We start from the raw sequence: 13770 nt of genomic DNA, 5'->3' as shown, positions 1-13770 counted from the left end.
AATAATATTAATAATAATGGTTCCTTTATTTACAGATGTACATAAAGCAATGTTGCCATCTAGTGGCTAATAAAAATTAATAAACTTCATAATGATTCAATGAATACTGATGTAACAGCTGGACACATCCACAATTCTCTTCTCCGGGCCTGTAGTTATGAAGTGTCTTTGTCCCATATTACCCCACATACAAACACACACATACACACACATACACACACTATAGAACACGCATTCCTAATGACTGACAATCACCCAGGTTCTACTCATTTATCCTCCATAGAGGAAGGAAGAGGCTGAGTGCCCTCAACAAACATGGCCGTCCCTGTCCCTCCCACGTGATGTCACGGTCACGTGTGACATGTGCACTGTTGACCTTGCAAATGACTGATGCGCCTCTCCTCCTAGAACATGGCGCTGTACAGGACAGGGATGTGCCGGTCGGTGATGAATGGAGGGAACCGGCGCCTGATGAAGTGTGTCATAACGCTGTGAGTACCGGGGAGGGGTATCAGCTGAGTGTCATTCCTGCACCTAACACCTATCATAATGATTACCTCAGCAGGGTAGGCTGGTGGGGGAGGTCCTCAGAGCATGCCACGGCAGACTATAATAATAATGATCCCGAAAACATACAATTAATGGTCAGATCCCAGTGATCGGATGGCCCAATATTTACCAAAATATATAAACAGCAGCAGTGAGGGTCACACAGGAGCTGCCACCTTCCCTTCTTGTATGTCAGGAGTGCTAGCCTTGTTACATGGGCTGTTCTGGCACCATTGTGATCACATGATGGTCCGTGCCATGGTAGGAGGTGATCTGTCACCTGACACACCATTCACACTGTACTTATAAACTCAGATCATTAAATATATCCGGGACATTGCTGGCATTATGAAAGCCCTGGGGGACCCAGAGGAGAGAAGTGAAGCTGTGTTTGTGGTTCAGCGGATAGTCATGTGACACATATAGAAAGTGGGAGGAGCTATAAGGTGTGTGCATGGCACATGTGTACCACAGGCCTTACCCGGATCATTCTCTTACATTACTGCGCCATAAGCGGTCTCCTAAATATAAAGCTTTGCATAATAATGACATAAAATGCTATGACATCCTGCACACAGAATATAGACACAGAGCTGACACTTTGTGTTTGCTGACCCCAGGGATAAAATAAAAATTGCCCTTATACCCACCCCCAGGAAAAAGTCTCATCTTCCAGGACTCCCCCTCCCTTTCTCACCAGTCTTCAGATGCCCCATCCAGGGTGAGGGGAATTCTTCTTTCTTGCTCTGGCTGTGTCATATGACTCACGAGAGCCAATCAGGGGCTTAGAAGCGCTGATATCAGTGGTGGGTGGGCAGTGGTGGTGCAAAGGGCCACAGGGGGGGGGGTACCCTGTATCCTGTACCCTGTATCCTGTACCCTGTATCCTGTACCCTGTATCCTGTACCCTGTATCCTGTACCCTGTATCCTGTACCCTATACCCTGATTGTCTGGTTCTTGTCATGCCATAAATACATTGATAGCCATTTTATTTCAAATAAAATTGTGAATGATCAAAATCTCTGCCAGGTTTTATTTTTATTTTAAATCTGTACTATTAGAGAGATTTCTCTTCACTTCCTGTCTCGTACACATATCAGGAAGTGTGAGGGAAATTAGCTCTCCAGTGGGAGATTTCCCTCTATTCCTGTGCTGGTGACATTGCAGACTGTCTGTCCCTTTCTGTCCCTCTAGTTTCGAAGGAGACCTAAGCCAGGCATGGGCAAACTACGCCCCCCGGCATATACGGCCTGTTAGGCTTTTTTTATCTGGCCTGTTGAACTCTCTCTACTTCAACAAAATCACCCAGAATCTTCTCCAAAAACAGCAGCAACTAATAGTTTTCAATGCAAGAAGTAACTGATGTGTCTTGTGTATTCCAGCTTCCAATAAATATCCCCTATCCGAGCACACTGTAATCCTGCATACGTTATGTCTAGCCATTTCTCTATACCTGAGATCTATGCCTTCAGAGCCCTAATGCAGGACTTTCTGTAACTATGACCTGACATTAAGTAGATCAGACTGAAGCGTACCGACATTGTTTTCATATTTCCTGACCTCCTATTGGCTCCTTAAGCCTTCCAGACCTTGCTAGATCCCCAGGTTTGTGGGTGATGCCTTTGGTTAGAGATGGTTCATCCTCGTCCATACCAGACAGAACTATAACTATAACTTTGTAGATATAAAACTTGTTATGTAGACATACAGGCTGCTCTTTGTATATTTCTGTACAACAACATTGGGAAATATGTACTTGTGGGCAAGGGATGATCTATCCATTTAGTGTTCCTTCCCGTGGCTCATAACTGTGCTTATAAATTGCTGTAATATGTTTTCAGTGTGTGATTGGTGTGTTTGATATGAACAGATACAGATCATTATTTTCCCAGGTACCAGCCATGCCATCTGTCAACAAACCAGAAGCCAAAAAGCATTATGTCCATATTATCCTCGAAGGCCAGGCATCTGAATGCAAGATATGAGCAGTTTCTGGAAAGAAAGTTCCCCAATTTTTATACATTATATTCCACTTTTATGAAAGGTAAAGTAGTCCGCTGCACTATAGGAATTGACACCGACTTTCATTCTTTATTTGTATTCTTTGCTGCCAGCCCCCAGTACCGTGTCAGACAGTCACAGTTTTCTTTTCATTGAATAGGTTTTCAGATGTTGTTGAAGGATGGGAAAGAAGTGTACAAGATCAAAAATGATATGAAAAGACAAGGATTAAAATATTACCAATTGCCTTACAGGGACATGGAGAAACTGAGGCAGGTATGTTCATACACTCCGTATAACACGGCTTTTATAACCTTTCATAAGGATTTCACGCATGGGAATCATGTAAATTTTAAAGTAAGACTCCAGTCCAAAACACAGGAAGGATCTTGCTTTAAATCACAACCAATTTTCAATTTTTGTGCATTGTGAATGTAGCCTTTCTCTGTCTCCCTTAGTTCCGAAGAGATATTATCAAAGCAACACCGGTGATGATCATTTCAATTCCACCCTTTGCCAATTACTTTGTCTTTGTACTCATGTAAGTATAACTAAAACATTTCTACTGTTAAAGGACTTATTATTATGGTGTGTGACATAGATTTGCTACCTCGTAAAATATTGGGTATCCTTATATATCCTTATTTCAGCTTTTGATTTTGTTAAAGGGCTGCATCATCTTCTGCACCTTCTTTTTCAGTTGGTTATTATTAGTGATTGTTGTAGGGGCTCCTACTCTTCATGTCATATTTCCTTTTACACTGCAACGGAGAGAGTAGAAACAGAAAGAAGCAACTCCAGAAATGTCAGTAAAATATATCCTAGGAATGTCCTATAAGTAGAGTCTTTAAGAAAGGTTCAAAGACAGTAAATGATTCAGTATCTAAGAATGCATCCTTAATTTAAATATCTTCACTGGGTGAAATAAAAGGATTTGTGTACTTATTGAAAAACTCTATTCTTGGAGAAACACAAGAGCTTTTAACATTTGGGACATCTATAAGCAGTGCAACAGAAGGGTAAGAAACACAAGGAAGAAATGTTACCTTTTCAAAATGAAATAAACCAATAACCAGTGACTGTTTTCAGCTCCTGAAGGTGCTTTTACATCCAAAGCTGGTATCACATGAGACCAAAATATTCACCTAGTGGAATTTTGACCAGAAAAGCAGGCGGCATCCATGCAAATCTGGGAAACAGTTAATTAATGCTGAAAAGGCCCAAGAATCACTTGTAGATCTTGTAGAGCATGCCAAGAGAGGGTAGAGCCCGATCCTGCATAATATTATATGGGATTATATATATTTGCCTACGGACAGTGAAACGAGAAATTAAGGAACCCTTTTGGACTCCATCTGGGGTAACAAAGAGGTAATAAATCTTTCTGAAAGAAGCAGTAGCTGAGAGACAGTCTGTTACATTTTGAATCACATCCAGACAAACGTATGTTGGTGAACTGGAGCTGAATAGATGGACAGTAGCTGTAAATAGTACATTGTCTTGGATAAGATGAAAGGCAGAAATATACATAAGATGAGAAAGAAGTCCTGGGCCTCAACACTACTTTGTCCCTGTGATCCCATAGAGCTAAACCGTTGGCCAGTTAATCTATAACCATTTTTCCCTAATTGTGATGTAGGTCCTAGAATGGCTTTTGGTGCAGGGACCGCTTCCTGGTTGACATGCTACTGGCTGAGGAAGTCTGCCTTCTAGTTGTCTATGGCTGGAATGGAATGTTCTGAGCAGAACAGGATATTCTCTACCTCACTTTCCAAAGGAAGACTTCCCATTCCTCCATGATAATTGATATACAGCACCACCATGGCTAACTGAATCCAGATCAGATGAACCTCGAATAAGTCAGTCAAAAACTGTAAAGACAGAAGGTAATAGACATTAGTAATAGACTGGAGCTACCAAAAATTTGTAGCCCGTTTCAAAGTCCCCAAAGCCATGAGCAAAGTTGAATAATAAATCTTCAGGCGAGTGTGTACCGATCTGTAATCAGGTATGAGTGTGAAGCTCTATGTAACTAACTTTGATGAGAAGTATGTGCAACCCAGAGCTCAAAGCTCACTTTCAACCACAACGTGCCAGACCAGTGGGTCTGCATACAGTACTTTGGAAGCAAAACTGACCTTCTACAATCCAAGAGAGAAAGCTCCCATTAAAGTCTATATGAAGAAAAAAGGTACCAGCAAAAATAAAGTTAGTCTTGTCTATTCATCTTTCCAGAACACTAGTAAAAAAAAATGGAACATGCTGGTAGTAGCAGACTGTCCTACAGTTTTTCTATAAGCAAGAAGGAAAAATCCTAAAGCACCTTTACCTAAAAGATCATTTTTGTTGGGTGCTGTTACCTTTGTTATTCAAAAAAGCCTCTCCTATGTGCACCTCTGATCCTAGCTTTACTTTCCTGACTGAATCTAAGCTCAACTTCTGGAGACAATGGTGTAACAGGTGGTTGGGACGTGGCTCCAGGCTGCTTTCTTAAATTTGGGAAGTCAGGCTTTTTTGGTAGCTAAGACATTAGTGTGTACCTTGTAGTATGTTTACTTTGTAACAGAAACAAGAGTTGAAATATGAAGACTCTGCTATAACATTGTATGTAAGTGAACGAGCTAAAAATTTATGTATGTCATCTGTTAGTTTACTTAGAGATATATGGCACCAAAATCCTGCATCACATTAGCATTACACATTTCATTCTGATATTGATTGAAACAATTACAGTATATAAAGGTAGTTCTTAAAGAAACAAACACTTTATTTACCTTTTCTCCTGCAATGTGCCAAATTTACTGAAATGTAATAAACAGCAACACAGATTGAAAAGGCTTCATTGAGGTCTACTTATAAAGCAGTGAATCTGACATTTGCTCAAACATTCCATGGTGAAGAGACTCTTCCAGGACCCTGTGTTTCAGTGGTAGTAATTGATTTTCCACCAGGGGTTCACCAACATGCTTCTTAAATAGATACCTCTAGAGCCTTCTCTGTGTAAAGAATGACAGCATAGGCTGTTTTGGGTAATGCAAAAATGTATTCACAAATTATTAGCACTTTCAAAGCTTTTATAATTTATTTGTAGGTATTTCTAGTTTATTTAAATGCCTGTATTTGCTTTCATAAATGATTGTAATATTTGAAATGCACTTCCTCCGTTTTCTCTTTTTAGGTATTTTTTCCCTCGTCAGCTGTTAATCCGGCATTTTTGGACACCCAAACAGCAACACAAGTTTCTGGAAATTAACCATAGCTTGAGAGAAAAGGTCTATGAAGATGTTCTAGAAAGTTTACAGATTGCAGCTTCTAAAGTTGCTGAGGAGCCTCTGCACAACCACATGGTCCGGCTGTTCACAGAGGTATTTGACAGGGCAGTTTACAGCACACCATTTTTGTTTCAGGCCTTTGGTAGGTGAGTGGGCATCTTTAAATGTCATGGTGTACAAAGACAGTGGCACTGTTGTTGGCTGCTAGGGGCCCTAAACTAGCCATAAATAAGTATTACTGAGCATTCAGAGATTCCTATCATAATTCCAATGCTAATTCCCAAGCTAATATACCGGCAACCTTTAAAAGTCCATACAAATACCTAGCACAGTGTTAATACTGCTTACTTAGATTGATAGAATGTTGCAAGGGCTCCTCCGGTCTACATTTTATGTATTGTAAATGTTGAAAAGGAAGAAGAGGTTGCTTTCAAATTGTTTTGTGGCATCCAGTCTGTCTGGGACATCTGTGTTTTATATATTTGAACTTGAAAAGGGTAATAAAATGCTCACAGCAAATCAATATCTTGTAACTTCTTCTAATGCTGCTATTCTAATGCCAATCTGTGGGGCAGCACTGGAAAAAGTAAATGGAGTGTCAACTTGTATAGCGTTGAGCTTGGAACTGTGGTAACTGAGCTGCTACAGGTTTAATTCCTATTTTTGTTCATGAACTCTCTGCCCTCCAATTACTACCCACACATTGAGATTCAACATGGTCTCCTACTTCCAAGAGATAACATATAAAAGGGCTCATGGAGCTACTTGGTGTAGGTGAAGTGAGGTAGGGAACTCTGTCAGCCTCCCTGGCTGCTGCTGAAACAAAATATTTAGGATCCTTGGGATACTTTCACTGTATCAAACATAAATAGAGGGATGGAGGTTTAGATTTGCCTGGAGTTCAGTCCTAACATTGTTCAACCTAATAAAGTAGTACACCATTGTTACCATGTTTTTTTTCCTGTTTCTTTTTATCTGCTGCAGTTATAAAGCACCACCATGTTCTATAAAGCTTGAACAGAATTCCATTTATTTTCCTGATGGAGCTTAAAATCTAATGTTCATTCCATAGTTACAAGGATGCAAAAATACCACAGTTCTAGATGGATTGAAAACTCATTAACCTGTCTGTATGTTTGCGTGTGTTGTGGGAAAAGCCCACAAGGAAAATATAAAAAGACGACTCGGTATTTTGAGTGGGAAGTGAATTGAAGACCCCCAACTTTGAAAGAGCAGAGCACTAAGCACTCTACTCAGGATTTGTACTGAGTTTTTAGAAGGCAGTGTACATAGTACCCAGTTGTTTAAAAGCTTTTTCTGTTTCAGGTGCAGCATGGAGTTCACCCACGAGTGACTGACATTGAAGCAATTAAAGCAGCTTTTTCAGGTCCCCCTTTGTGTATGACAGAACTGGATATTACTCAAATGGTATTTATTTGTTGATGTAAAAGAATGTTGGTTTACTAGATCTCAATGGCACTTTGAATTCGTTTTAGAACTCTTTAAGGTAAACCCAAGAAACAGAAATAGTTTTAGCACCCACCACAAATATTCAAGTTTATTTGGTCATATAAAATACACCATTATCAAGAAGCCACTTGGAATCTATATCATAAAGTGAGCAGGAAAGGTACCAAATTAAATGCAACTATAGCAAAAAAACAAAGTGCTAAAAATATCTGCAACATAAGTTTACAGCCACAATGATGCCAGTGTGTAAAAAGGAGAAGTTTTATTATACACAATTCATGTACCAAAGTTATCACAAATTAGAGTAAAAAAACACAAACTCTGAACCTCCATTCTACCCATGAAAACCGAAACTATTGAAAATGGTAAGAAACTACTGTAAAAAAGGAGGAAGCTTAAGTATAGTGTCATTCAGATATGAAGTGTAATCTTCTATAGATCCCCTGCAGGATGGTTTGAAAACAATGTTCTATGTCTATGATCTATGTGACCGTAATTAGAAGCCTTCTAGTTCTCTCTTATTTGGTGTAGACTGCATTCAGCATTTACAAATATAATGGCATCTAGAAAAGAAAAGACAATATATACAATGTATGAGGCACCCTGTTGCCCACAGCACACAGAATGTCTAGTTGCTGTGGGCATTATTGTCAGAATGATTAATATTGTCCAGCCTGCAAACCAATCAATCCATCCTTCCATAATATAATTTGCAGATTTCCGTTAGATGCTGCAGGAATATTATTTTGCTTACCATCTCGTATTTTTCTCCTTTTGATGGTACACATTCCCCTACTTTAAATCTGTTAAATTAAACCTTTTATATTCCTTTACCTGTACACAATGTAATGTGCCCCGTTGGATGTGTTTATGCTTCCATAATGGTGTTTTGGGTCTCACTAACTGCGCATGTCTTGTGGATCTTTCTTCATACTTCTGAAAAGTTGGATTATTGTGTGAAGCATTCAGTGTAACACCTGTGCTCCTGGAAAGCACACAAAGCCTGCCTTGTTTGTGAGACCAGAGCATGAGTATAGGTAAACGTGTTCTGTGATATGATGGGGGTACTGATACAGCCTTTTGTTTTTTTGCAGAAAGCCTTAAGCCGCGTTATGTTCCTGACACCGCACCTCCCAGGCTCCTTCCTGCAGCGCCGGCTTAAATCGCATATTTTGGAGATTCACAACCTAGACATTGCAATGCTCCAACTTGGGGTTGATGAACTGACTGATGAGGAAGTAAAAAGGGTTAGATAATGTTATTTATATAATACAAGATCCCCTAGTTTAAAATGAAGCACTTATTAAAGCAAATATTAGTTGGTAATAACAACAGCATAGCAAGTTGGTTCGTCAAATTGGTACTCCACATCTTTTAGTGGTCATCATAGTGATGAAACAATAGGGGATGAACATAGGCGGTAAACCTAAGGGAGGCTAGAAGAACCTGAAGTCAATATTTGCATATTCAGGAGTCATCATATGCATCATTAAAACTTTGCTTCCTCTGATATAATCGTGTGATCTTTAATCTAAGATCTGGAAACTTTACACATTCTATAAAGAGTGCTCAGTGCCAATCTGACAAGTCCACAAAATGGCACTAGTAAAACAGGTTATGAATCTACAGATATTCTGATCGGCACAGTCCCATTATTATCATTATTAACTATATGTGGCAATATGAAATGGTTGAATAACCAACACCTAATACAGCTAGTCCCCGGATTAAGGACATTACACATATGGACAACTTCTAGATAGGAATGGGCTTCCTTGCTCGCTCCTGTGCAGGATGGAGGCTTGAAGGGGGGAGGGGGGCAGTTGGAATGACTTGCAGAAGAAATCTTTTGCTAAACACAGCTGAGGTTGTGGGTGATCTTAGGGGGGTGAGCTCTTTCGGCAGCCTCTTGTAACTCTGTAATGACAAAGACAAACTCTGAAGTTGTTTCTTTTTGCATATCAAAGCACAGTTTGCTCCAGAAGTTAGTGAATGTCTGGGCTCCATAAAGTTTTTTTTTTTGCTCTGTTTGTGATTAACTCACAGTGAGGGTTTTATACGATACCTGACACCATGCTGCCTAATAATATGTTGAGACAAACATCCGTCCTAATTGCATTTATCAAAATAATTTACCTGTTCCAACTTACATACACATTCAACTTACGAACTACGAACAAACTTTTAGTCCCTATCTTGTATGTAACCCTGTATATGCATATGCTTGTTCCAGGTCAATGAATCTCTTGGTAGTACAGGAAGGATAAAGTTCACTGTCTATGAGTATAGACCTTGAAAAACAAGTCGGCAATAGGATGCTACACAAGTTCCTTTTATATTATTGGAGCAGTAGTACTGTGAGAAGTAGTATAACATAAGTACTCTGCTTCAAATGATAATTGTGTGACTTTTTCCTGCTGTGATTGATAGGCATGTTACATCAGAGGGTTAAATCCTGCTCATCTTGATACAGAAGACTGCAGAAGGTGGTTAAATTGCTGGATCCAGCTGTCTAGAAAATTAGAAGGTAAAAAACTTTTATATAATTATTGGGGTCTGGCTGATCACCCTACAGCCTGTATATGTGTGCCTTCTGTCATTGGGCAGTTGCCATACATTCCCCTTGCACATGGCTGAATGGTTTTGGATTTTCAACTATTTATTGAACAGTGTATGCTTCCCTGAATGCAATTATATTGGCTTGTAGTCATTTTGGCTTCTTTTGTATCCTTGTGGTAATGACAAATAGGTAAGCTCCTCCCTAAACAAGCATAATTGTGATTGATCCAGTGTTGTCTGTAAAGTAAATCTATAAAGCTTATGAAAGTAAATATCAAGCTTCTTCCAATTTTAAATCACGTTGTTGTACTTTCCAGCTTTGTAGTTTCACAGATACTAACTAGACATGGGCTTCCAAAGGTGAGAAACATAAATTTATATTGTCATTATAGGAGTTAGTGTGTATGTGGGGTGATTTGAAATGCAAAACTTATTTTCAGGTTGCTGTCTTTGTATAGACTGATAATTGATTTGTAGGAAGTCTGCAGTGTTGTTGTCACTGTGAATAAAATGTAGCATCCAAAGAACAGGGATTTATTAACTTTTAGTACAAAAAAAGCAAAGCCATTTCTTCATGGTTTACTTGTAGATGCAACAAGAAGGTCTGGGCACCATAAAGCCAAATATGCTAAAACCTGCAGCACTTGCATCTTGGTAACAGGATAGACTAGTTATTCAACTACATTGGTTCTGATTCTTATCTTTCTGATTGATTGAAAAGGAAACAATACAACCAGAAACATCCATGATGCTGTTTGTGCACTAAGTGCTTTGCGTCTTGCCTATTATATTTTCTTTTTCTTTTACAGTGTCTGAATCATCCTTATTGTTGCACAGTATGGTCCTTCTATCTACAAACTACCACCAGTTGCAAAAGGATTGATTGTGCTCTAAAACATGAACAATGATAGAATTCTGAATGTACTTTCTGCTATGAAGACACGATGACATATAGTGTGCACTATGGAGGGATTTCTTTTTTTGAATGATTCCAACCTGTTGTTGGAATATTCTGTCCAGACCCGTGGAAATATCTCACTCTACCCGGGCATGTACATAAAAGAAAGACCTGGACATGGGATGGGACCAAACAAATGGTCTCTCTTGGTTATGATTACCTATTTTCTCAGCTGGCCTTACCAGATATAAATGATATATCTGAGAGGACATGGCCAGTAGGTTTCAAAGCATTGATGGGGTATTGTGGTCCAAAATCTTCTGAAGCTTTTAAAAACGTCTTAAGAACCAGTACAGTTTAAGTTAAGATGGTATGTTTAGTGTGTGTATATATATATATATATATATATATATATATTATGTTTTGTGATACCATTGCTAAAGACTTGTGTCAGAATGCAAAGGCCATGTGAAGCAAACATAAGACAGCCATCTACAAAGAGCCTTAATCTCCACAAGATGTATTCTTTCTGTACACATCTTTCATCAGTGGCTTCATGCCAATGCCAACCTTGCTAACTCATTGGTAACTGAATGCTCGGATTACGTTTAGCAGAATGAAGATTCAGCATCTTTTATCCATGAAGCCTCATGAAAATGAGTCCTACCACAGTTCCTAATGTGCTTTTACTATGAACTTTGTTCATATAACTCAACATGACAACTCTTTGGTATATTCAGCCTTACAGTACTCAGGGTGGTTGAAAATTGGTGCTCATGAATGTATGTATTTCACCTGTACTCATAGCCAGTGCTACTAGTGAGAAACCCTCTATTAGTACTACTCTGTGTAGTAGACTTCAACAGAGAAGTGCACAGTGTATATAAAAAGCAGTCACATTTCTTGCATAAAAACTATGGCATATATAATGCATTCTGTTACTAGCAATAACACAGCAATTTTTGTTTTTGTAAGTGCCCCTGTAACAAAGATTTCCTGTTGATCCTTCTAGTAGATCAGTTATTTTAACTGGATGACCACCTCTGCAGAGAAATTGCACATAAACTTGTGACCCTGATAACAGTATAGCCGTAAATGGACATATTCATCTTGATTTGTCCCAGTTGACGTAACTTCCTTGCTGGTGTGCAAGAGTTCATTCATTGACAAGAGAAGGGATTGCCAGGTTTCGTTGGCAACAAATGCTGAGCTACGCATGGTCAGCAAAATTTGACAGCTGGATGGCGATCAGAAGGAGGATCAGTAAGAATAGGTATTGCTGAAGGGACATCGCCTGTCCCTTTCTGCAATAATCACCTTCCTGAATGCTAATTGTCAAAGTGGGATTTCAAGTAAACCCCAACTCCAGCGTACACTTTTAAAGCAATTTTTTGTTTCCTTCAATGAAAAAAAAATATACATTTAAGCCATATGCATTAAAGCCAGCCATGTATGCTCCCAAAGCATTGCTATAAAGGTTTTCCTAACTTTTCTAATTACCTCTTTTGCCGGACAGAAAATTGCTGTAAAAATGCTATTGACAGATTTTATTATATATGTTTTCTATTTTTACAATGTTCCACTTTAAACAGTCTCCAGGCAAAGACAACCCCCCTGCTTTACTTATACTCCCTTTCCTATTTTTCACTGCTGCTCTGTTGTTTTGATAGTCAAACTCTGCGTACACTCTGTGTGTGATGTCTACAGACTTAGAGTTTGTACAGCTGTGGTCTGCGCAGCTGACCAGGGAAGATCATTGTCATTTCCTAGAAGGGAGGATGCAGCGGGATGCCTCTCGCTTGTCACCCCCATCTTCCCTGCTCTGAACTAAACAGCACCATGTGTACAGTGTTCGTTCTTTCTACTGTGACACAAGATTGATTCTAGGGACAGAAATCTAGCGTGATTGTGATTCTGCATGTATGCTATGGATTAGTGCACTTTGGTTAACTGAATTGCCATTCATATTTAGTGCCTGACTGACGTCCCCCCTAGATAATCAGATCTATTCATCAAAAAGGAGAAGATGGCAAAGTGCAGTACCCACACTATATAGTGCTGTGACTCACGTTGCTCCTAGCAATATATAGAAAATTAGCCCAAAGCGTCTTATAGGACATTCTAACCCTCCCCTTTTACAGATTCCATCTCATTGACATCCGAAGGGTTGCGGTCTCAGCCTTTGTTTACAATGGGCAATGTGCTGTAAAGCTGTCTATGGGGCTGCATCCCTTGGTGAGAGAAGACCTATAGACTGCTATGAGGCTTTACTGTACTACTATGAAGGATGTAAAGAAACACAGAGGAATCTATTAAAGGGGGAGGGTAGGTTATATTACAGTAGGTATATCTTCCAAGTGCAGAAGGCCTTTAAACCACTCCTACTAAGAATATCTATAGATAAACTACATTGCACTTTCCTGCACTTATCCTGTTTAGTTTCAGTAATGTTTCTGCTACTGCTATATGAATAGTGTATTCTATACAAACCACTTTTTGAGATTTTCTGACATTTCAGAACTACTGATCTTTTATATAAAAGTTTTTTGTATTATTTATGTATGGTAAGACATTGTTGTGACTATTTTATTTTGTTTGTTTGGGGAATGTATGTGAAAATATTAGAAGATATTGTATAATAAGCCTTTATGACACACATAGCATGTTACAGCAAGAATGTTTTAAATAGACTTGTATCATCTGTGGTTTGGCTTTTTATTCACAAACATTATTTTTTATTGCTGGAATTTAAAAAATGGAGAATTGTGTTTATATAGGAGATGACCGTAGAAAAATTTTGTATTGTGAGTTCAGAATCATAAACAGTATTTATGTAAAGGAAGACACTGCAAGTAAGTATTCAGAATATTTGAGACCTTTTTAATGAAGTCCATCTAAGTCCACCTTTTCCTCAGGGTGACAATGCTGCTGTCTGTTTTTACTGCAGAACAATACTTGTCAGGAAATGGGATAACAATCAATCCACCAACAGGATCAAATGACAATAAAACTGTTATGGG

General features: G+C 38.9%; 1 protein-coding gene across 1 annotated transcript; it reads left to right on the top strand.

Annotated features, from left to right (window-relative positions):
• Positions 1-356: 356 nt before the first annotated feature.
• Positions 357-13455, top strand: LETMD1 (LETM1 domain containing 1). The gene is made up of 9 exons (XM_072407090.1): positions 357-491; positions 2443-2594; positions 2712-2827; positions 3010-3092; positions 5730-5916; positions 7150-7251; positions 8388-8540; positions 9724-9820; positions 10662-13455. Exons 1-9 carry the CDS (start codon positions 412-414, stop codon positions 10733-10735), a joined length of 1044 nt encoding a protein of 347 aa, XP_072263191.1. The 5' UTR covers positions 357-411; the 3' UTR covers positions 10736-13455.
• The last annotated feature ends 315 nt before the right edge of the window (positions 13456-13770 follow it).

Source organism: Pyxicephalus adspersus, chromosome 1 (genome assembly GCF_032062135.1).
Source record: "Pyxicephalus adspersus chromosome 1, UCB_Pads_2.0, whole genome shotgun sequence".
NCBI classification, from domain to species: domain Eukaryota; kingdom Metazoa; phylum Chordata; class Amphibia; order Anura; family Pyxicephalidae; genus Pyxicephalus; species Pyxicephalus adspersus.
This window is presented reverse-complemented; position numbering and strand designations above follow the sequence as displayed.

What these genes read in the sequence shown, in the direction of transcription:
- LETMD1 (XM_072407090.1), top strand. Translation starts at nt 412, where the DNA reads ATGGCGCTGTACAGGACAGGGATGTGCCGGTCGGTGATGAATGGAGGG. An exon ending in TACTTTGTCTTTGTACTCAT is followed by an intron (nt 3,093 to 5,729) that starts GTAAGTATAACT and finishes TTCTCTTTTTAG; the next exon opens with GTATTTTTTCCCTCGTCAGC. An exon ending in GCTGTCTAGAAAATTAGAAG is followed by an intron (nt 9,821 to 10,661) that starts GTAAAAAACTTT and finishes TTTCTTTTACAG; the next exon opens with TGTCTGAATCATCCTTATTG.